Source organism: Nothoprocta perdicaria, unplaced genomic scaffold (assembly GCF_003342845.1).
Source record: "Nothoprocta perdicaria isolate Ctin4 unplaced genomic scaffold, notPer1 scaffold_95, whole genome shotgun sequence".
Lineage (NCBI taxonomy): Eukaryota > Metazoa > Chordata > Aves > Tinamiformes > Tinamidae > Nothoprocta > Nothoprocta perdicaria.
In genome coordinates, this window is record NW_020456254.1 from 798,636 (window position 1) to 823,036 (window position 24,401).

A 24,401-nucleotide genomic window follows, 5' to 3' on the forward strand; every position below is an offset into this window, starting at 1 on the left:
CTCCACTAGGTATCTGTTTTAATATTACTTTTATTCCAGTTCTTAATTGTAGGAGCGAGTAGAATATCTGCTGAGAAGCATAGGCAGATTCTGTTCTTTGGAACCTTAACTCATCAGGAAATTAATTCCTCAAAGACCCAGCAGTGCTCTATGAAGTTCCAGCAAATAGATGTGCTGTGGTACTCCTTACTTGTAGAAAGCGTTATAGTGACACAATGCTCTTTGCTAACAGGGACACCTTGACAGGGGCCACCTTTGCTGTCCAGTCCTTTGCTGTGCAATACATAATTCTATATGAAATACATCTAAAAGTTTCCTACTTCCTAATTATTAAATCTAGCTTGCAAAGCAAACAAAAGATCGTAAAAGAAATGCTCATTGGTCGTTCACTGAGTTGTAAGCACCTTCCTGCTGGTGGTTTGAAGCAATTGGGTTATCTGCAACCACAGTCTCTAGGGAATGGTGAAAGCCAGGACAACATCTAACTGTACATAGCTTGTCAGTATTTCCAGTTAAGGAAATCCAGCTAACTTTTAGAATATAAACTAGTCCAAATTCTGTAACCAACATACTTTCTACAATTGTCTTATAATTCTCAGAATTAAATTCTTTTTGTTCAAAAGAGAGCAAGAATGCAGTTCTTTTTTATTTTGACTTTCCTAGGAGAGCTGTTAGAGGAGTTGTTTATTGCAGAGTATTTGGCCACATTATTAATTTATTCTGTGTTCCAGCTTTGTTCACATGGCTTGGAGGTTGCCACAGGTTTCTTGCTTCTGAAACAGTAGGATCTTTTCACTCCTAGTATAAAGTTAATTTGGGAGACCAATTGCTAGCATTTTGACCAAACGCACTCTGGAGCTTGAAGAAAAGCTGTAGTAGAGATTCAGAACATACTTCTGTCTTCATAAGGTACAAATTAAAATCCAGTAGGCAGAAATTTCAGCATCAGACAGGTGTGGTAGAACTGCCACTTACCTGAGCATGCGGTGTCCTAAATACTTTGAGGATAATAACACTAATTATTTCCACTGATTATTTCTACTAATCCTGAGAGTGAGACCTCCTGAAATTAGAATTTATGTTTTCTTGGTTGGTTTGCTATCAGAACTAATCTTCTGTGAAGTCTCCAGTTTTTCTTGAAAGATGGAAGGTTTCTCGTTGCATTGATTAGAACTTAATTTGAGCTGTCTTGGTGTAAGCTGATAAGAAACAAAGAACCTTCATCAAGAATATAATTCAATGTACTACATACATATGTACATATTGGCTTGTTTTCCCCTAAGTTCATATTCTCTCAAAGAAAACAAGTGGTTTCTGTGAGATTGTTCTAGTTGAGCTTACCTAAAAGACAAATTTTAGTTTTTATCCAATTCTGCAGACTTTTTTTGTAAACCTAAAGAAAATGGCGAGTATGAATTGTAGTAGTTAGATTTTAAGTGTATTTTTAAAAATACTTGGAAACTTTCAGTATTTCTATCCCTGCTTTTTATCCTTTAAAGGTGCAGGTGCTTTTGACATAGGTGTGATACCCTTTTTATCAGCTCTGTTATTTCTTGATCCCCAAGGCTGCTGCCTTGGTGTTTGCTTGTGGTAGAAGCCTCCATTGCTTCTTCACTTGAATAAAATGCGTTTGTGTCTCCTTCTTGATACCTTCTGTGAAAGGGATCTGTTTTAGCCTTTGGAAAACTTACTTGCCTTGCACATCTTACTCTCTCTTCCCAAAAGCCCTTGAATGGAAACGCTTGAAAATGTCTAGGATACAAGATGACAGGTTTTGAGACTGACTAGTGTTTTCTCATGCTTTCCTTGGGCTTTTTCTGTCTGTTTTTCTTACAACTGCATGGGAAGGAGTGCTCTAGGGCAGGAACACAGATTAACCCTGGGAGGGGACCTCTGGACAGTGGCTGGGATTTATGGCATAATTGCTTTTAATGACTTAGTGAGCATGGCAGGAACTCTGACCCTGTGGTGGGAGTTAGGTCAGTATTTTTCTTCACAGTGAAAAATCAGCCAGGCTTTTTAGTAGCTTTGTGCAAGGTGTCATAAAGGGAAATGTTAAACTACCTTTGAGGAGAGTGGAAGAAGCCTCGTCAGAAAAGTCAAGTGACTTCAAGGGCTGTGCATTTATCTATATAGCTATATAGTTTGATATAGTAAAGTCTGTGCAAAGAAATAAAGGTTAAAAAAAAAAAAAAAAAAACTTTAAGACTTACATTTTAAAACTTTGGCTATATCTTTAGCTATACCTTGAAGCATTTTTAACAGGTCTGATTGTACAATGATTAAGCTTAAATGTGTGCTTGCATTGGATGAAATACATCCGAGATAAGGAGGAGATTTTCAATTGAAAATGACCTGGGATAACTAAGTACCGAGATCACTTTTTCACCACACCAAAGCTGTCTGTTCTCCTTCTTTTACTTGCAAAGCACTAGCTTGAGCTTCACTTGTTATGCTGCTCCTGAAGTAGAAATCATCGTGCAAGATCCTTTGCTAATCTTGGCATTTCTTTTTGTTTTCGGATGAAGTTGGCATCTGAGATAAAGAAATTTGCGATCTCTAGCACCATCCTGCCATTAAATCATTGTCTTCGTGTTTGACTTAGTATCTGTCCATCTGATTGACACACTTGGTGATGCCTTTTTCGTGTAAATTGCTGCACCACTCTGGTTCATTAGGAGATGAAACCATTTCCTGCATGTTGTATTTCACTCGTGTCTTTTCTTTCTCTCGTCAAGCAGCATACAAGTTGTGATACATTTAATGGCTGTGCCAGGAATTAAAATGCATGTGTAGTCTAAGAAATCAGCCAGTAGGCTTCTAGTGCATCTTTGTGAAGCAAAAAAAAAAAAAGAAAAAACCTAAATCTATAGTAACCAAATATTTTATGGAAAATCATACTATATTAGAAATTTTCTAATTTTCAACTCCAGCAATCAAATATGACTTGTGTAACATCATGCCAGCAGAGGAAAATGAAATTAATTTTTTTGTTTAATTTGGAGGAGAGGAATCCATTTTCATTTGGGACATTGTTTCATCTAAATAAGTGTTCTCTGCTGTAGAGAGACCCGGAATGTAAATGAGGACAAAGGAGCAGCATTCCAATATACACATTTAGTTTATTCAAATTTTATGTAATTCGGTTCCACATGCTCTTCATCAGCTACTGAATTAAAACAGGGGAATATTTGAGGAGGAGAAAAAGTAGAGATTGTGCTTTTCTAGGAGGATGTAATTGAGAAATCTGAGGTTGTCTATATTTTTTTATAACAATGGCAGTTGTTGCCAGTCATTTATTTTGAGGATCAAGATTACTGGAATCTACTAATACTCAGTATCCTGATATCTTAGTCAATCCTGGAATGTTAATCCATTCCCCAAAGTAGTTGCTATTTAGATGATGGTTCTAACAAAACATTTCTTATCCCCTTAAATATTGCAGTATGTTGTGCTTGTAGCTGTTCAAAATTTATGCTTAATGTCTATGTATTTAAAACATCCTTAAACCCTTAATACTCATTGATCTTTATTTTCCAAGGTATGTAAAAGAATTAATGCGTACTACTAGAAAAACTCGTATACAGGGACCGTAAAGTCTTGTCTTCTAAGTCTTATTGTTGATGAAAAACTCAACTTCTCAGTATTCGTGTTTGCTCTGTTTTGTGTTTCAGGCAGCTATTGAATCCCTGGAGCTTCAGGAAGAGACTAAAGAAGAATCTGATGAAGAGGAGGATGACGATGAAGAGTCTGGACGACTACGTTTCAAAACGGAGCGGAAAGAAGGAACAATAATTAGGCTATCAGACGTGACAAGAGAGAGGAGAAACATTCCAGAAACTTTGGGTGAGGTTCTGTGGCAATGGACTGCTTTGAAGAGCTGTGATAGAAGGAATGGAAAGGCTCACTCGCCAAAACTTAGTGTTCTTAAACATTTTTCTGACAATAGAATAGAAGTCTTTTGACTTAGACTGGCCTGTACCAAAATTGCCCATGTAAACTAGTAAACTACCATCTCTAAACTGATATCTGGAGTTTCATCTCCTTGGATAATGTCTAAATATATAGTATTTTGAAAACCAGGGTAGTATTTGATCATTGAAACCTTTCTTCATCTGTGCAAATGCATTTAGTGGAGGTTAGAAAAGTATGGGAAACTCCTCTTCTGAGTTCAGCTTCTTGAGCATGAAGTGGTCTAGGTGTCTTATCCCAAACTTGCTCCTTTAGTGCCTAAAAGGATAAATTTTAGTCTTGTCTTAGTGGCAGAGCATGAGTGTGTTTGATTTCTAGGGAGGCTGTTCCGTGTCACTAATGCATTAAAGAGGCTGTTAGTTCCAGCAGATTTGCACCTTTCTTATTTGCCTTGTTTCAGTTTGTAAATAAAAATCATCTTGCCTCATGTTTTGACAGTTAATTTCAGGACTCCTCCTGTATCCTGGATACTCAAGTATCTAATACAGGATCCCTTTTATTTCTTTGGAGTGGACCAGCTACACTGCAGATAAGTGTATTGCCCATGTAACATACCTATTGCTCATGTAGGGTTTGCAGGGGTGATCACACTCATGGTGCTACAAGCAGGTAGCAGCCTGTGACAAGGAAGGACTGTTATGAGAGCAATACAGAGCATTTAAAAATGTATTAGTGAAGAAATTAAGATATAGGTGAGGATTTTAAAGTTTGCTTTCAGAAAAACATACCATTCTCCTGGATGTGCTACTGAACTGAAATATCAAGTCAAACCATGGAGGAAAAAGGTCAGATCTTTTACAGAGGCTCAGGGTATGCAAGGTATGAGTTAGCAAAGAGGGCAGGTTTTCAGATACTCTTTGTTAATTGCCAGATACTACTTGGAGAAGGAATTATTTTTTGATATTTATAGATTTGCCAGGCTACAGGAATATGAGCTCTCTTCATTCAGTATTGCTGCAAGATTGATGCCTCCCTTTGAGCAGGAGATACTCTCAGATTGGAAATTTAAGTGTCTGCGTAGCCTGAACTTGATGACTGCATGCTTCTGCCTTCTTTCCAGAAAATAATGCCTTTTGGACAGCAGAGAGTTTGGGAATTATATCCCACACGGGTAACTTGTGATGTAGCTCTAGGATGTTAAGTAAAAAAAGATGCAAATGTGGATGAATTTATAGACTTTTTTTTTAAACTCATATTTGGTAAAAATGCAAATGCATTTGTGAAATGATCTCTGTTCCTGTTGTTTCTCTGTGTTAATTTGTTATAAAGAGACCAAATAACTGATCTAGTGGAAAGTAAAACAGCAGGAAAAACAAAAATTGTCAAACAAGAGCCACCCACCAAACAAGAGCCAACTCATTTCTGAGATTAGAGCAAGTTTTTAAACCAAATAGAGCTGGTTTAAAGAAATGAGAGTTCATTGCAGAGCTACATCTGCTTACTTCAAAACCTGAACATAGTTGCAAAAATACTTAAGGAGGAATTAACATTTCAGTCCAAGTTACAAACGTAATTTCTATCCTGTCACATTTTGGTGACCTTTTGTGACAGCTTGTCTCTATTGGAGGAGTGCAGTCTTTCTTGCTGATTAAAGATGTCATTTGAAACCATTTTATTACCAGGGGTAGTGAAATTAATCTTGACACTTAGAGACACTAGAAAAATAATTGCTGATTCACTGCATTAACTGTGTGTGGGAGAGCAGCAGGGCGGGTTAGGAGAATTTTTAACCTGTTAAAAATGTGGAGGATTCTCATGGCTATAGCAGAGACCTTTCCTAAACATTTGCTTCTCCAAAATGATCTAACTAGTGGATCTGAAATTTAAAGGAGAGAGATATTGTAGGAAGACTGGGCAGTTGACTGCTGGAGACGGGATGTTTATCATCTTAGTGAAATATGTAGCTCTTCATCATCGAACTCTTCACTGAGTTGAGCTTGCACATCAATTTACTCGTTAAGGAGCAATAGGAAGAAGAATGGCCGGGCTTGACATAGCTCTAAAAAGTATTTTCTTTTGGTTAATAAAGAAAAATTCAGAAAGCCCCTTGCAGAGTGGTGAGAATGATCATCATATGCAGTAATACTTCTTGTTGTCCCCTGCCTAGATGATTTATGTTCGCTGTGATAACCAGCAGCTGAGACTTCAGGCAAAACTAGGAAATTAAAATGCATGCTCTGCTATTGCCCTGTTGCAGTGTGTGCAGAAGTGCATGGTATAATTGGGTTACAAGTCTGGATGATGGGGAAAAAGAAAAAAAGAGAAAAGAAAACATTTTCTGTTATATTCAATTTAGGTGGTGTATCTGTACATGCATATATGTAATTCTGTGTGTAGTTTTTTATAGAGAGAGAGATTTTATATGGCAGTTCTGGAATGTGGTTAAGTTGCAAATGTTTTTTTATATATATATTGAGGAAGCAACGTTAAGTGCTTGGGCTGTTTATGGGGAATGAGTTTGTTCTGCTGCATGAGTGTTCATTTTTGTGCTCTGTCTCTAAGGGTCCAAACCTGCAGTTCTCTCTTTAAGCATAATTCTTAATAATATCATTCTTAATAATAATAAGTTCTTAATAATAGGTGAACTTTATTGCCTGCAATGGCAAGTCATGGGGAAGTAGGCTTGATGTGTTAATGTAATATTGCATTCCTTTTTTCCTTAAGGAAAAAAAGGGTTTTAATGCGCTTCTGTGCTCATATGTGTCCTGTACGTGTCTGTCTGTACCTATCTGCAGTGATACTATAACGAATACATGAGGAATTCGAGATTTTTTTCAAAATTGAGTTGCTAAGAATTCTTTCTTTTTAGCAGAAAATCTTCATGTGTCTGTTGTGCCTATAAAGATGCAGCCTAGGAGGGCTGAGAACTACTGTTGGGAGCAGGAAAAGAATTTATTACCTTTTGTTTAAAGGAACTGAAATGTGCCTGACATGTCAAAAATCATTAGAGCAGGCTTTGACCTGGGTGTTGTCATCCTTTCCCTGAACTCCATCAGCTTAGCTCTCTGAAACTGTCTTGTTTGGTGCGACCCCTTCTTCTTCAGTTAGTTCTACTTGATGTCCTTCAAGTGCAGTAAAGACGCTGAGACTTGGACATCATCGTGTCTTGTAGGAATCCGAGCTCTGGCCTATCTGTTCTAGTCTGGAAGAAAACTTTCCGAATAGCCTTATGCCCAGAATTAGATTTGGAAAGGGTGTGGAGACCCTCAGGCCCCCTAGTCACAACACAGTAATACCTCATCTGAAGCCAGCAGGGAGCTGCCTGGCCCGAGTACCTCAGTCTGAAGCCAGTAGGGAGGGAGTTGCCAGACCCAAGTACCTCAGGCTGAAGCCAGGAGGGAGCTGCCAGACCCGCTCCCAGAGGGATCGGGAGGGAGCTGGGGCTCTTTCCCAAAGAGCAGTGGCAGCCCACGATGGCCTCTGCACTCGCACGCCCGTGGAGAAACACGGCTTGTGTGAGGTGAGGACACCCCAGAAGTCAGAGCCCTGGCTCCCCATTAAACCAACTTTTTTTAATCACGGGAGCTAAGCATGAGTGAAGGTGGTTGGCTGTGGCATCTGATGCTGTTGGTTACGTTGCATACAGGAACATTTGGCTTGGCTTTCCTCAGGAATCCCCAGTGTGCACGCTGCGTAGCGCCCCAAGGCTTTGGGGAGGGCAATTTCTCACCCCTTCTTGACTGCAAGAGGAGTTTACTTGTGCAGCCTGATGGTCTTGGGCTCTGCCGAGCTCCCTGGGCAGGTGCTGGGGCAAAGGCAGCATTTCATAGGAGTATCTGGCTCATGGGATTGTAAAGTCAGATATGACAACACTTAATTCCTATGTTGGAGAGGGGAGAGAAGAGGAAAAGGCAGTAGGGAAACTATCCGTGCTGTTCAGAAATAGAGAAATACGGTAGTTCTTGTGGATTTAGTCTTGGGTATTTGACAGCTTCAGAAAATAATTTTAAATTACATTTATTATCAAAAAGCCTTTGATTTCCATAGGCTTTGGTAGCATCTGATAATTGGCACACGCACATGTGTTGTCTGTGCAGCTCATGGTGCAGGTAGCGCCGACAGGCAAATAGGAAGAACTGCTGATGGGGAGATGTGCCCTTCCCAGCCTTGCAGGTGCTTCAGGCAACTCTCAACCTCAAAACCTAATTGAGCTCCCTTGCAAAGATGTTTAAAATGGTGGTTTGAGCAGCTTCAAGTGTTATGCTTCTAGTAAATTTTCTTAGTTGCCTGATAGCTGTAGATGGATATTTTTGATGGAAGGTGTTATAGCTAGGCTGGGACACTGTGCTAGTGTCTCCAGCTGCCTGAAGAAGGTGGTGAGATGCAAAGTATTTGTATTCTGCTCTTTAGATACAGCCATCACTTGTTGTATTAGCAGTAAAACCATTCTGCCCTAAAAAGTGGACTGTGCATGCAGGATCCTTTAGCACTAAGAAGAGTATTTTTCTTATGAATAGACGGAATTCTTGTGCCAGTTACCATTTATATGCGTTCAGAGTGTGTGTGTGTGTGTGTGTGTTTTCAGGACAGATTTTGCACAGCTAAATGCAGGGCCTCCTCGGAGCCTTTCCTGGTGGTTTTGCAGGCGCTTTCCATGCGCCACATAGCCTTTCAGTGCCTAAGTGAGATGTTATTTAAGATGTTGCAAACGTGAAAGGAGCCGCAGTCTCACCCGCAGCAAACAGGCGACTTTCAGCAGCAGAAATAACCTTTTTCTTTGGTGTTTGTTTCCCTCGGCTGCTACGTTCTGCCCGTTTTTTCCCTTTCGTCGGTGTCGAATGAAATGTTAACATGCCACCTAAAGGAGATCAAAGCGCCTGCACATGTTTGTGCTCCTCGCAGTGATGCTTCTGTAGCTCCAGTGATGTCTTTCACGGCTTTTTCTCGTGCCTCTTGAGCACGAGGCTTAATATTTCCCCCTTTTCCTCTCCCAACAGAGCTCTCCGCGGAGGCCAAAGCGGCGCTGCTGGAGTTTGAAGAGAGGGAGAGGCAGCTCAAGCAGGGCCGCTACGGCTCGAGGAGAGGAGGGCGCCGGGGAGGCTCCGTCCTGTGCCACGGCCTGGGCGACCAGCGGCGCGACAACGGCGACAGGGCGCGCATGAAGGAGCACCGGCCCGCGCTGCTGCCCAGCCAGCCCGCCCCCATGGTACCTTGTCAGCCTAAGTATTCCTGCTCCCAGGAATTCGGGGGGGGAGGGGGGGTAAACGTGTTCCGAGTTGTGAATCTCGATGAATTCCCTTTCCCCTTGAAAGTGGGAATGGGTCTCGATTGCTCTAATCTTCACAACTGGGAAGTTTTGAAGAAATTTCAGCGTAAACTTACACTTGCGGGGCAGGGTGGGCTCTGTGTAATGGGGTGATGAGTCTTGTTTCTGGCCTCAACTTGAGGAATCGCAAAGTCCACAAATGAAAAGTGAATTTTGATTCATACATGTATGAATTAGGCATATTTCTGCTTTGCAGCAGCAAAAAATGGAGCAATAGATTGATTCTTACGTTGAAGTTCTCTGTGTGGGATATGTAGGCATGTTTGTCCCAACTACTAACGCTAAATTAGTTGAAAGAAATGTGATTCTGTAGATTTTTTTCATTATCAAACTAAAATTTTTGGTGATACTTCAAAAAAAAATTCCGCCATATTAATCTGAAGGCAAATACAAACAGAAGAAGGTAAACGCAATTAGATAAATCAGTTTCTGCTGTCTTAGGACTTTACATGTAACATAAACCCAGTAGATGTCTGGTCAAGAGGTAGTCCACTAGTAGCCCACTTTTTTTAATCCTTCTTCACGTATACTGGAAGCTGGGGTTTGTGTGTGCTTTTGCAGGACAAGGTCATTGGTATTATACAACTTATTTCAGCAGTGGTAGCTCTAGGTGCTGGTCACCAGCAGGAGTCCATGGGCTCCTCCCCTGTTGACACCTGTGCAGTGGAGCCTTTCCTGCTTTTAAAACAGGAAAGGTGGAATCACATTTGTTTCCTTGGCAATCTTTGCTGCTCCATTTGAAATGTAACAGTTTCTGTGCTTCTCCCAGCATCTTCATACTCACACTTGGTAACTGCTTAGCTTTTATATGTGTGGCTGCTGAAAACAAACAGATAGGTCCCAAGTAGCTGAAAGGTTTGAACCTGTGTGGGACTTGGGTTGCGTCCTTCTTGAGAGGAACAGGACAAAGGGTCAAGACTGATTTTTTTTTTTTTTTTTTTTTTATTTTTTTGGTAATGTCTGTGAGTTCTTGAGAGAACAATTTTAGTATCAGTGAGGTCTTTTCTGATTTCTATCAAGTTTTTTCTTGAAGTTTTGTGATACCATTGGGGCTGCCATCTGAGAGAGGCTCCTGCACGCGGGAGGGAAGAGCTAGTGGTCCTGTGCTGGGGTTGAGGGCTGAGCTTCCTCTCGTGCACCACAGAGGCCTTAATGCCACTGATGGCAGCCTGCAGTGACACGTTCAGAGCCCTCATATGGGACTAGGGGGACACAGTGTGAAAGCTGGAGGGCCGAGCGCTGCCTTTGGTGACGTTCAGCCCGAGCATCCTGGTTGCTGCTGCTGGCTGGTAGCAGGTTCTGTCTCTTCCTTGCTCTTTGCCCTCACGTTAATGTCCTAAGTGTTCCTTTGCTTCTTGTGCTGATTGCTCTTAACAACTTCAGGGGATTTGGTGATAGGAGAAAGACCTTTTTTTCTTAAAATCTGGTCCTAGTAGTTTTTCAAAGGTGGCTTGGTTTTGTGCCACTTTATTTGTCAGTATATTTGAACTGTAAAGCATATTGACTTTATTCTTTTGTCTGACTTTAGACTCATTCACAGAGGTTAATTCCACCACACCAGCAACCTGTTAGGAGTCTGTTCCAGCAGCAGCAGCAGCAACCGCAGCAGCAGCAGCAACAGCCGCAACAACAGCAACAGCAGCAGCAGCAGCAACAGCAGCAACAGCAACAGTTACAATCTCTGCTTCCTTTACAGCATCAGCATCATTCTTCCCCTCCTCCAGGGCTACACATGCCCCCTCAGATAGAAACCCCTAGAATAATGATGACTCCACCGCCAGTGACACCTCAGCAACCGAAGAACATACATATAAACCCACATTTCAAGGGGACAGTAGTGACGCCTGTACAAGGTGAGCTTTCCGAACGCCTTCCCAGTCATTGGAGTGTGACTCATCTCTCTCTGTGCCAAGGATGCAGCAGTTTTTGTTTATCACGTAACGGGCTTGTGATTCAAGCTGCTATTCTTTTCCTTAAAACAAATATTTTGCCCCAAGTAAGATATAATGTAGTTGGATGGTGGCCAGCCCTTTTCATTTTAATGTCTTTGTTACTGTAATGGAAAACCTGCAAAATGAAGTAGAAGAAGAAATTGAAAAGGGTATGTGTTAAAAATAGCAGAAGTTGCTTTTCAGAATTAGGTAGGCAGTGCAGTTTATAATTTCCCACATCATTTTAGGCTCGTGCAAGCATTCCCAGAATGACCACCCACCTAGATCAGTGTGATGCACTGAGGCGCTCTCTGAACTGCCATTGCTGTGTGCAAGATACAAGCTGCCATCCTTATTTGACAAGACACATGCCTTCGGTTCTCCTTTCAGCACCACAGCTATGATTTATTTGATACAGACCTGAGAAGTACACACTTCTGTAACTTATTTAATGCCAGCACCCTTTGGGCTACACTTTTTAGGACAGCTGTCAGCAGAGCTGTTAACATTACTACTTATTTGGGAAGCGTGTAATCCCCAAGAGGATAAAAAAAGAAGGATGCCTGTATAACTCTGATCTGTGATTCTGGTTGGGACTAGACAGAATCGTGCCTGTATCTTACGTGTTTGTGTCTAGAAATATTTAGGTATGTATTTACATGTGAGTGTTAGATATTTTTCCCCACAAATCAGCAGAACTCCAAGCCACTTGCTTGATTTATTTGCCCAACCAAAGGTGGGAATTTGGCAGTCTGTTGCCAGTTGAGATAAATCTGTTAGGCTTCTCACAGATGGCTTCACAGTAGCGGTTTCCCAGAGATTATTTCACTTTTTCCTGTCGGATAAAATCAGTGCTTCCCACCAAATTATGCATGAGGACAGATTATCTGGAAGCAGTCCAGAAGTGCCTTTGGACTTGGATATAAACCTTCTGTGCATTTTTCTTAACATTCTGAAAGCAGTAGTTCTGGGTATCTCTTTTGTGAAGAGAAACAAAAATTGCTTTTAGACTTCTTTAGATGCCTCTCCTGCTGTTGATGTAATTACAGAATCACAGAATGGTTGAGGTTGGAAGGGACCTCTGGAGATCATTTAGCCCAACCCCCCTGCTCCAGCAGGGACACCCAGAGCACGGGGCACAGGGCGGCATCCAGGCGGGTTTGGAGACCTCCAGAGAAGGAGCCTCCCCAACCTCCCTGGGCAGCCTGTTCCAGGGCTCTGTCACCCTAACAGGGAAGAAGTTCTTCCTCATGTGGAGATGGAACTTTCTTAAATTCCTTCCTTAATTAACAAATCTCCTGCATGTAGGTGACCGAGTTTCCTCCTAACGCCAGTGATGGCTCCTGGGGGCTCATGCTTCTGCCTGGTTTCAGAAGTTTACTGATGTATTTTCACCGTGATATTTTATATCAGCATTTTTTCTTCATCTCATCATCAAGTGGCTGCCCCTTTGCCTCAGTCTTGCCATGCTCAGTGTTCCAGGGACCTCTCCAACATAGTATTTCTCTTGATTTTCCGTGCTTCCTTTTAATGGAGTTATTTACCTCTGCATCGTAGGATGTCTTCAGTAAAAATTTGTAATCTGTTTTTCAAAACTTCTGCCTTCTGCCATTGATTCTGTGAATGGCCACATGCAGGTGAGGAAGATGAGGTTGGAAGGGGCCTCTCTATTTGACCCCCCGCTCACTAGAGCAGACTGCCTTGGGCCATGCTCAGTCTTTAAGGATCTCCAAAATCTCTTTAAGGGCAACCTTCACACCCTCACAGCCCTCACAGTAAGCAATGTTTTTTTTTTTTTTTTTTCCATAATATGCAGGCAGAGTTTGCTGTGTTTTAGTCTGTGCAGGGCACCACTGAAGAGGTTCTGCCCCCTCCACTTCACACCTTCCCTTCAGGTACTTACTTGCACTGACAAGACTCTCTTCTCAGCCTTCTCTTGTCCAGGATGAACTGTCCCAGCTCTCTCGGCCCATTCTCCTGTGAGAAATGCTGTAGTCCATTACATTAGTGGTCATTTGTTGGACTTGCTCCATTAACTCTGTTGGTCTCTGTCATACTGGGGAGCCCAGAGCTGGAGTGAGGGCTCCAGGTGCAGCCTCAGCATGGCTGAGCAGAGGGGATGATCCCTGCCCATCCCTGCTGGCAAAACTGCTCTGAATGACACCCAGGAGGGACCATGGACCACCTTGGCCACAAGGACACGTTGCTGGCTTGTGGTCAGCTTGTCCACCAGGATTCCCAGGTCCTTCTATCCAGAACTGCTTTCCAGCAGGTCACCTGTGTTGGTGCCTGGGCTTATTCTTCTGTACGTGCAGGCCGCTTCATCTAGCTCATTGATGGTTAAGTTCAACAGGCTTAGACCCAGGACTGACTCCTGGGGTATTCTGCTAGTCACAGGCCTCCTGCTGGACTTGGTGCCACTCATCTCAGCCCTGTGAATTCATTCAGCCTTTTTTTGATCCACCTCCTTCATTTCTTGACTGATAAAAGTATAGTCATCCTATCAGCAGATGCACAGAATCATTTATGCATTTTTTTAATAGAAGAAATTTCTTTTTTTGATGAGAATCAGGTGCATTGAGGACAACTCGTTCACATGAAATACCTTAGTGCCCTCCATTTTACCAAAGGAATTGTCAGCAAGAATGATCTACTGAATGTTTTTACTAGTAGATGTGCATTGTAGCCTTAAATGCAGTCTTTTAAGTCACTGTAAAACTTGCATCTACTTTGTTTATTTGGGAACGTGTATGGGAGGCTCAGTCTTTTGCTGTGGCTGTGAGTAGGAGCCTTCTCAGTCCCTTGGTCTCTTAGCAGTAGAGATTCCTTACTTGAAAGTACCTGCATTTGCACCCCTAAGGAAAATGAGAGCAGGACCTTAGCAGGGAGAAGCACAATTTTGAAATCTTCAGTGATATTTGCATAGTAAAATGCATCATTAGGCCAATCTCTGCATATTCAGCATCAGTTACTGCAGGTAAGTGGGAAGCAAAAATGTCAGGGTAAGGAAAACTGCTCTAAACTCCTTGAGGAGGAGGAGGAAGAAAAAAAAAAAAACAAAACAAACAAACAAACAAAAAAAAACACACACAAAAAAAACCCAAAACTAAAAAAGACCCAAAAGACCAAAAATCCCTGCATTACTGCCTCAGAAAGAACTCCTGCTTAGATTAACGTCTCTGCTTGAGGCAGAACGTGGCAGTTGGCAACTGTTTGCCTTGCAGCATCATTTATTTTGGGGCTAAAGGAGGTGTGAAGGAGGTGGAACAGACCTCGTGTTTTTGGTAATTGAGCCCACATATATGGTCTCCATCAAGGCTGTTTGTTCTGACTCCAAATCCCGCAGTCTTACTTTCTTAATACCTTTCGGTTTGAGTTTACTTTTTATTGGATATACTATATCCATACCTCCTAAAGTAATCCTGGACCTCCTATAAATTGTCATGAAATTACCATTAGAATAAAGTATCATGTTTGAGACTTCTGGGAGCCAGTTGTTTTAGCCTGAAAGTGAGTTTGAGGCTCTCCTGAGCAGTCCTGTTACTGACTTATTCTCGTGATCACCTTCTCTGTCCAACTTCGATTCTTGGTTCAACAATTTCATTCTCCTAATTTCCACTCAAGTTTTTTTTACATTTTTTGAGACATCAGTTGTGACTAAGAGGGACTTAATCCATCAAAGACTCTGAAGTGGCTGTGTGAGCCTCTGTTCATAATTTCTTCAGGTTTTAGTGGTCAGCTATTAGCCTTTTGCAGGATTTGAATCCCATGTCTTTTAAATGCTCATCCATCATACAGTTTTCTTTTGTGTTCCTTTCTGTAAATTAGTCTTGTGTTATAAATGATAACTTGGAATGTAACACATCCAAATTGGAGTATGATGAACTGACATGCAGTAGGATCGCGGACGTATATACTAAATCAGTCATGGATTTTAGATATTGAGATTTTTTTTCCCCCTTAATTTCTCCCCCCTATATAACACAGGTAACTATTTAAAGAACATTTCAGATGTTGCCAGAGTCCCTAGTGAGCAGTTTGTGGCAGTTCAGTAAATGAGCGTGCTGTTTACCTCTAGAAAAAACCTATTGAGCATCTTGGGAAAAATGGCACTGTACTTTTTCTGAATGATTAGCATGGGAATTGCTTCATTTGTTCAGGTGTAGCCATAGTATTTGCAGCTCAGAGCAATGTAATCCTCCTAAACAGTGCCAAACAACGTGCTGCGTGGTGCTTTTGAAACACAGTTTTCAACATTGGGCAAGATTTGACATCAGGAAAGCAAAGGGTTATTTGCTGCTTCAGCAGGAGAGCCCTAGCATTGAAGGGAGATTGAGTTTGAACCATCATATTTCATGAATATTAAATTCATTTGTCTAAATATATATAATTATATATAAAACACATGAACAAATATAGGTCACTGCCAGAGGCAGCTTCCAAAATAGACACATGCAGGTTCTGTTCAGCTGATGTTTCTTTTTGTCCCCCCATGCGGTTTTTCTCAGTGCTTCTCTGACCTGTAACACCCGAACTATTTTAATTCCAGCTCCTTCAGGAACATGCTGTTTATCTTTCCAGCATGTTGTGGCTGTGCAATATAGATAGATGTTTCTTGGAGACTAAGATGAGGTGTTCAAGCAGTTTTTCATGTAGGCCGATGGTGAGTTTGTATGTAGCCCTTGCAGGGCACCAGGCTGCTGAGCTTGGTAGTTCCCATCTAAGCCAGTTCCCTGCTAAGCCAGGGATGGGAACTACAAAAATAACCAGGATTACATTAGTTCTTGTGCTTCCTTAATGAAGGAAAAAGGGTGTTTGAGGAATCTTTCCAAAGCGTTGGGAAGCGCAGCGAAGCTGGGGATTTGTTGGATGCGCTGCTTAGCGCCTTGGCTACTGCGAAGGGTAACGCAGTAGCTCTTGTCTAAGAGCTACTAATACTGATATTGGACCCTGTGCAGGGAACAGTTTTCCTGTTACTTTCAAAAATGCTCAAAACCAATTGGAGAAAAATACCCTAGCTAAAAATTTTTGAGAAACTGAAGAAACATATTTGGGCCTGTTTAATTGAAATGTCTTGCTGCTTTTCCAGGCCTTTCATTTATGTTGTAACATGAAAACATTTTTTAATAGTTTAGACAAAGAGAAAGGGCGGGAAGGGGAATGCCCTGAAAATTGGGAGTTCTGTCTTTACACTTTGTCACGTTGAGGCTTCAGAAAAAGCTATTGTCCTCAAGGCGATCCACCATTTGGGAGGGTGAGGGGGGCTCTTTTGGGTAACGTGCCTCCTGGTGTACAGTTATCCATAAATCAGCCATTCTCATCCCTCCAAAATCTCCATTTTGAACAAACTGTTTTCCTGAAGAAGACTTGCTGTTCTGCAGCTCTGAAATGGCAGCCCTAGTCATGTGGGACTGGCAGCTTGGTGATTGTGCCCAAGGTGGAAAGTTGGTGGAGAGCCTGGAGGGGACCTAGGAGAACCTGGGGGTGAACATGAGATAATCATTCGAGTCTCCACCAGCTTTGCCAAAGAGGAATCTTTGGCTGAGGCAATTCTAAATAGCTTTTATGAACCAAGAGGCCATTGAATTCTGGAAGATAAGGAATTAAATAGTGGGGATGGGTGAGGAGACCCCACACTGCCCTGTTGCTCCCTGGAGCGGATGGGGAGATGCCTGCTTAACGTGCAGACCATGCCAGGTGGGGACTAAATGTAGCTGCTTTTAATCACGGCTTCATAAGCAACTTCCTTTGGAAATAACAATGCCCATTAGGTGAAACAAATGGTGTTAAAAGGTGCTTCTTGTTTCAGTGCCCTTGCTGCCAGTTCCAGCCCAGCCAAGACCTGCCGTCGGACCCCAGAGATTTCCCGTGAGTAGCAGCTGTTTCTTCTTCTCGGAGATGGATAAGCATACATTTGCACAGAAATATTAATATAGCAAATAAAAGCTCTTCTAGTGAAATATAATTTTAAGGATTTGTAAATATTGACAATACACTGTGCAGTTTGGAAATGTTTGTTAAAAGCTTAAGGTCAATGGATTTCTGAGGGGAGAATTAATTCTGTTTAACTGTAAAATTGTTGAACCAATCCCTCCAGTGGGAGAAGCAGGAATGCATCTTGTCTTAAAGAACAGGGGCTTCATTTTATTACTGGAATCTTTCTGTATAAATAGAATCCTTATTTTATTTGATATAATAAAAGGCTATTTGAAAAAATCCCCCAGCTTAAAAAGCAGCATTTATCTCCTCTTGTGGAAATCAGCAGAATTTCATTTTGTCATTACTTCAGGTGCGTAAATGCCTTCATGTTTTTAATATCAGAAAGGGGGATGGTTTTGTATGACCTTGCTTTCTGGTGAGTCCCTAACTTCCCAAACACACACGGCACGAGGTTGCTTTCCCTTGATTTATTAATTCCATCTGTGAGTGGAGTGCACACGTTCGGGCTTTCTCAATATTTCACAAATATATTGTCTTTAAACTCTTAGTTTATGCGATTTCTAGAGCGTGAAAGTAAGCAAAAGAAAGTATTTTGTGCACTGTTACCTTAAGTCTTTTTTAAATGAGGACCCATATATTATTTTCCCCAAAGATATAAAATACACAGAAGTTCCCCTCTGTTAGTGTTTGCAGTGTGGAAGGGGGAAAGTGGATGTTTGTGAACATCTGTGTGGAGTCTCACAATAAATTACTCGGAGATCAAATGTATTGGAAAGAAGCAGATTTGGGGGACCTGCTGTGACTTTTATTTGCCATGTGCTATCTGATGCTTTTGAGATGCAGTGGTTTTCTCACAACACGTCTAGCTAAGGAGTTGTGATGTCCATAATTTGTGCAGTAGCTGAGCGTTTATATTAGTACCATATTTCTTCTATGAGGTTTAAAAATGTTAAAGACTGCAGTTACCTTAAGTAACTTACATTATTCTATTTAATCGACATCTTAAGTGGACATATTTTTGTGCTCAAATCTACTGTAGTTTTTGGAGGAAATAATATTCTTCACTTTAGAGAATTCTTTTTTATTATTTTTTAATGACAACATACATTTTTCAGCTCTTTAACATTGAAGTCCTTTACCAGTAACATGACTTGGGATTGAAAAGAAATTGGAAGACAAGGAATTATCTGTAAATCCGTTGTAATTGACATCTTTGAAGTGTGTTTACATCAATGTAGAAAAATTAGAAATTAATTTCTTTAAATAGACTGTGAAATTAGATTTTAATTCTGTTCAGTTTTGTTTTTGAACTGTTGAGAAGTACCTCAAACATAGCTGAGAATTAAATCTCGTGTTTTTTTTTTTTAATGGAATAAAGCAGACTCAACATTTTTGGTAGGAATCTTACTCACCTAAGGAAAACGTGGGATATTTGCTGCCTATGTGTGTAACCAACAAGCTGGGAAAGAGTCTGTGTTTTTCATATAGAGGAGGAAGGATGTCTTAGAATAAGGGTATCTGCTACGGGGCCGTGGTCATCCTGAGGGTTTTTTCTCCTCTGCTCAGCTAGTAACCTGCTATGTGACCCTGAGAATGTTACTTAGTCTTTCTTTGACTAAGAACAGCATGGCCTTCCCTTCCGAGGTACTTGATCAATTTTTCTGTAGGTTATCAGTCATATTGGGATTTGGAATTAAGTGCCACTGTGTACATATCTCCTGTTTGTTCTCTTCGATGTAGTATATTTAGCTCTTGAGCTGAAGTCAAATTTGCTTTCTGACTTGAAGGTTTGATCTCGCAGAACTGCCTTTTGCTCCCTTTCATGTCACATGCCTTGGTGCAGTTAAAATTCACTTGTTTGTGTGTAAATATTGACTTATAGGAGTAGAGACAACTTTGCTGACAGGCTGTTGGAAGAAGATCAAAGAATCGCTGCAGATTTTGTTCGTTCATCCCCTTTCTGATTACAAAGGGATCTCTGGATAAATAATATCAACTTGGCTTTGCTCTTGTTTTTAGGATCGCCCTATCAAAGAATAGCAATCCAATAACTTTCTGATGGTTTCGTTTCTTGATTTTTGAGTGAAAATAAGTACTTTTAATCTGCTTTTGCATTTAATATTGAAGGTGATGGTTTATTTTGTCTCTTTATTGCAGAGGTATCAAGTTAAAGATGATGAAAGCACTGCAAGTGTCCAGTGCTCTAACTCGAGGAGAAAATTGCTTCCAAGTTCCTATCTTATCTGGCAGAGGAACTTCTTGGCATGGAGAGTCCTTGTGCTCCAGTCTTGGGAAGAGCTTCAATTAGAGCTAATCAACTGCAAGTCATAAATCCATTGGAAACCAGTGTTATTAATTCTGACCAATAAAGTGACTTGTAACCACGTAGTGGTTGATCCTTCGTTTACAGAAGGATGTGCAAAGTTGTGATGAGCCCGTGAGCTCTGAATTATGAGAAACGTGTAGGGTTAAATCAGCGTGATGTTGATCAGGACTGAGTCTGCTTCAAGTTGGGCTTGATTAAATGCCTTTAACAGCCTCGAATCTCAGTTTTGGGAGTCTCAGGAAGGGGTTTATTCTTGGAATATTTGTTGCTAGAACTGATAGTTATCTGCATCTTTAACCAGAGCTAATGCTGATACTGCATTTGAATTAAGTTGGCTCCACACAGGCGTGACCTGAGTGTTCCCTTTAAGCCGTTCCAAGGACAGACCAGGCCGAGGGTTTTGACGGAGGCTTTTGGGAGGTCTTGTTTTGAGCCTCACCTGCCTTCGATTTCGAGGGGCAAATATTCCTGTCTCCCAGTTGCTGCCTTGGTGTCACGACTGGCGTTTTAGGGATAAGCATCTTCTGGGATGGATCTGTCCAAAGGAACATGGAGGAGCCTTTAATCCCAGAGCAGTTGGTGGCGTTTCTGAATTTGTCACCCTTTTTCTGACCAAGGGATTGGCTTCTGTTGATGTTTGAGGCCAGGTCCATAAGCGGGACTCAGGACTGCGGTGCCTTCCCGGTGATGGCCGCTGCCTGGGCTCATTTCTCCTTCAATTGCCACGTTTTAGTGAAGAAGGGGCAAAATAAGGGGAGAAAAACAGGAAAAATGCAAAAGGTTTCGAAAACGCTTCCTTATACCTAAGCTGCTGTTGACTGACTGTCCTACAGCACAGGCCAAGTCCTTTCTTAATGTGAAACTGGCAAAATTGCTGTATTTTTCCACCAGTAATTTTCATGTGCTAAGTTGATCCTAATTTTTTTTATTTTTTTGAAATCCCACGTGTCCTTCCTCCAGCATATTCTGCTCCTAAGTGTTTAGCATTTGCCTAAGGAAAAGCTTTTTTTCTCTCTCTAAAAATTATTTGATTCTATTCAACCTAATGAACATTGCAGCCATTTTCAGATTGCTCTACTTTCACACGTCCTTAAGAAGCAGCACACGAAGGTGCCACGGGTGCCACATGCGATTCGGGGTAGAGCAGGACAGTATTTTGCTCTCAGAATTCCTCGGCCAGAAACAGGGGGCATCCCTGGCATCCAAACGAGGGGCTGGAACGGGGTGTTTGGAGGGAGGAGAAAGTTCTGGAGATCCTCACGTTGCTGAAGGCAGCCGGGCAGGTGTCTGTCCCCCAGCTCTCATCAACTTGAGCTGCAGCTTGAAACTAGGAATGGGCTGAAGAGGCACAAAATGAGATGGTTTTAGTGTCTGTCTGACCAGTTTGCTTTAAGAAAGCTTTTCTCTTAATGCACAGAACTTTTCTTTCCTTTGACCCCTTAGTGCATGGAATTATCTTTCAAATAAGTGTTGAATTCAAAAGTAAAATGTTGAATTGCCTTAAATTCTGTTTAGGATTCAAAAAATAAGATTTTAATAGAGCAAATTGTCTTCAAGAGCTTGCAGCTATTTGATGCCTTGTGTCTTGTCTGTTCTGAAGGGTTTTTTGTGATTTCTGTCTGGAACTTGCCTCTCCCATTTCCTTTCAAAAAGATCTTTTTTTGTAAGAATACTTGAATGTCCTTAAATTGTTACCTCTTCCCCTCAGTAAATATTTGTATTCTTTTTCAATGTATTTTCCATTTGATGTCCAGGACATTGGCTGTTGTGTTAGACTGAGGTCGGGCAAGGGCTTTGGTGCATTTTGGTTCTAGTTTTGAACCATTTCTGAAACTTAACTCTGACAACTGAGCTTCCCAGTATAATCCGAAGTGTTTTAAGCACCTCGTGTACATTTTCATCCTGGAGAGGTTTCTAAATCGCTGCCCAGTTGCTGCTGTGAGCAGCATCCATGAGCCATTAACCCCCCTTCCTACAACCTGTCCTTGATTTGCCACTTTCTTGAAAAAGATCCTAGACAAACACTTTATTTTTACTATATAAATTATAAAATACCTCTTGGAAAGCTGTTTGCTGTTTTATTTCCACCCCTTTCCTCTCCAGCGAGGGCCTTGGGCTAACTTGGCTCAGCCGAAGCCCAGGCTTTAGCAGATTGAGCAGCTTGGATTTTGCAGTGTGCCTGTGGCTGTGTCTTTGCATAAACACCCCTCGCAGGATGTGGAAACACAAAATTGCAGTGTTTGGGAGAACAAAACTCCTTGGAAAGGGGTTTATTTCTCATTGTGGGGAGAAATAAAAGGAATTATGAAAATTTTTCGTCATTTCAAATTCAACCATGAGTCGCTAGAGGCAAAGCAGGATTTTAGCAACTGCTACTCAGATCTTGGCTCTTATTCTGCACCACTCACAGTAAGCACAATTTTAAACAGTCCTGTAGCTAAATACACTCATTTTAAACTGCTCTTTACTAAGTAACCATCACTGTTCAGCGTTGGCAACAGTATGTATAGAGGAGACAAACTGTTTGGTTAAATGAAAAGCCGCCCATGAAAATGATTCTCCTGCTTCCTCACAATTATTCTGCTTTAGCTATGGCTTTACCATAATGAGTAACAGTAAATGAAATTTTCACTCCATTACTGTGTAGCAGTGGCAGATCACAGGTAGGGTAGAAAGCATTTTGTTTTCATTTAACAGGCTCCGTGGTATCAGGTGCTGTTGATTGGCGTTTCTTGGATAGTGCTTTATCCAGCATTTCATGCAAATCATGTTCGAATGAGGCTGCTGCATCGAATTACATTTCTTTCAGATCACAGTCCTTGCAGATGTGGGCACGGGCTTGCAGGAGCCTCTCCTTCCCAACCCCATTTTCACAACTCGTCTGCAAGGCTCTGTAATTGCAGCACTTAAGGGAGTGAAGGAACGAGAGGCTCTTTCTCTTATCGGATCCGTAAGTCGTAGCAAGCAGATGCAGCGCGAGATCCCTCCAGCTGTCAGAGACTGTCAGGCTGGCATAGAGGGAATGCAGTTTAAAATGCAGGTGACATGATACCCACCATCCTCCATTTGCTAGTGGGCTTCTGATTAATCACGATTACCATACATTATCATACCATCAAATTTAATCATATCAATGAATTCCCATCTGCAAGAGGAGCAGCAGCAGCAGCTAAACATGATGGTAACAGCTATTAAAGAAGAGAGGAATAGATGCTTGTGAAATGCAGTAACCCCTTAACTTGTCCTGCCAGCTCCACTTTGCAGAGGCTGCGTAGATACTAGCATCAAGTAAAAAGGTGTATTTATATTTTTGTCACTTTATGTCAGTAATTTCTGTTTAGGACTGCCAAGGAAACAGGGACTGCAGATTTTTGTGAGGATTCTTTGTCTTTTTTTTTTCCTTGTGTTAATGACATCAGACTTTCTCAGTTCTGTCTCGCCTTTATTACCTGCTAGTTGACTTTGATATGTTTCGGTGAATGTAGTGAAAACATTTTATTTTTTTAAGCCTTATGAGCAAAGCATAAGATTTCGTCAAAACTCAAGGGAAAAGATTTTAAACATGTAGCTATATAGCCATTAATTAGCAAAAGTCTCTCTTAATGGTATCTAAAACTCCTCTTCTAGGAGTTTTATACCAGTAGTTCTGCAAGCAGAAGATGTCCTGACTCTTCCATACTTTTCTTGGGGCCCTAATGATTTATACATTCCTAATCAAACCATCATTTTTGAGCACAAACATATCCAGAAAGATTTTTTTGTGGATATATTATGAGGAAAGCCTCTTGAAAAGACGGCTCCTGTTTCTGGCTCTCTATCTGCTAGGCCAGTTCCCCAATTTCTATATTATATTTAAAGCTTAGGAAGTGAGAGAAGGTACCAGAGGGGAACGGCCAGTCTCGTCCACGCCAGGTTGCAGAGCCCCAGGAAGGGTGGTTTGAAGCAGCTCTTCATAGAGCTGTTTCCTAAAGCTCTTTCCACCTGCGCTCCCAAATTGAATGTGCCTGTGATGGAGGGGTCTGTGCTGTCCCCTTATCTGCACCATCAGTTGCTCTCTTTGCATTTTTAGCCTCAGAAACTGCATCCCAGGAGTTTTGAAAAGACACGGCTGGGGTATTCAGTGTCTTGAGTTTTATGACAGTGATGATTTGTTGCTTTGAACTCTTTTAATTTTTGTTTTTCTTGAAGAAATGTATTTGGAGAGTGAAGTTTTATGTAGAACTTGCTTAAAATCCTTATTCGGTCAGAAAACTGTTTTCTTTCGCCTTGATGAAGTATGTACATCATAGGGAGATTACTGGGTCACTGAGAGCTCATGCTTAAGCAAGTATCAAACTGTGTTAATTTACTGATGTTGTACAATTTGTTCTTTTTCTTTCTGTCTGTATGAGAGCTCTATGAAACTTAAGTGACGTGAACTTTGGTGTGTACAATGGGTTATACACACTTTTTGCACAAAATTTTTGGAACCATATTCCCCCAAGCTGCTCTCACAAGAGGATGACAAGTCAGTTTTTTGCTCTGGAAGGTGGGCATTTTAGGAGAGCTTTTCAAAAAGTCTGGTAGCTGCTGAAATAAGAGGATTAACATCTTGTGACAGATGGCTATAGTTTTAATTGTCATAGGTTACAGTGGTCATTATTCTTTGCATTTAGACCATATAAGAAGAATTAACTGAGTGGCCCCGCTTAACTGTCAATGGGGTTCTCCTAGCTCTTTGCATTTTAAGTGAGATTAATAAATGAAAACATGTTGTAGAGGCAGGGTGTAATTTATTGAAAGATTCATGAAGTTTCAATGACATTGTTAAGATATTTAATTAGTCTCATGGAAAAAAAAAAGTAGAGTGACCCTTTCAGAGAAGCTGATAAGTCATATAATAGCTGTTAGATCCTCTTTATTCCTTGCTTTATAAGATTAACTTTGTGCTAAGCAATTTATGCTAAATTTTCCCTTTTATTGGTAA

At 41.2% G+C, this 24,401-nt stretch overlaps 1 protein-coding gene across 1 annotated transcript in view; it reads left to right on the forward strand.

The window, feature by feature from the left end:
* RBM33 (RNA binding motif protein 33) overlaps nucleotides 1-24,401 on the forward strand; it is an 81,891-nt gene that overhangs the window by 19,386 nt on the left and 38,104 nt on the right. Inside the window, exons 7-10 of the mRNA XM_026052998.1 lie at nucleotides 3,675-3,846; nucleotides 8,910-9,118; nucleotides 10,767-11,091; nucleotides 16,979-17,037. Of these exons, the coding sequence (XP_025908783.1) occupies nucleotides 3,675-3,846; nucleotides 8,910-9,118; nucleotides 10,767-11,091; nucleotides 16,979-17,037 (765 nt within the window). The remainder of the gene's footprint in view (nucleotides 1-3,674; nucleotides 3,847-8,909; nucleotides 9,119-10,766; nucleotides 11,092-16,978; nucleotides 17,038-24,401) is intronic.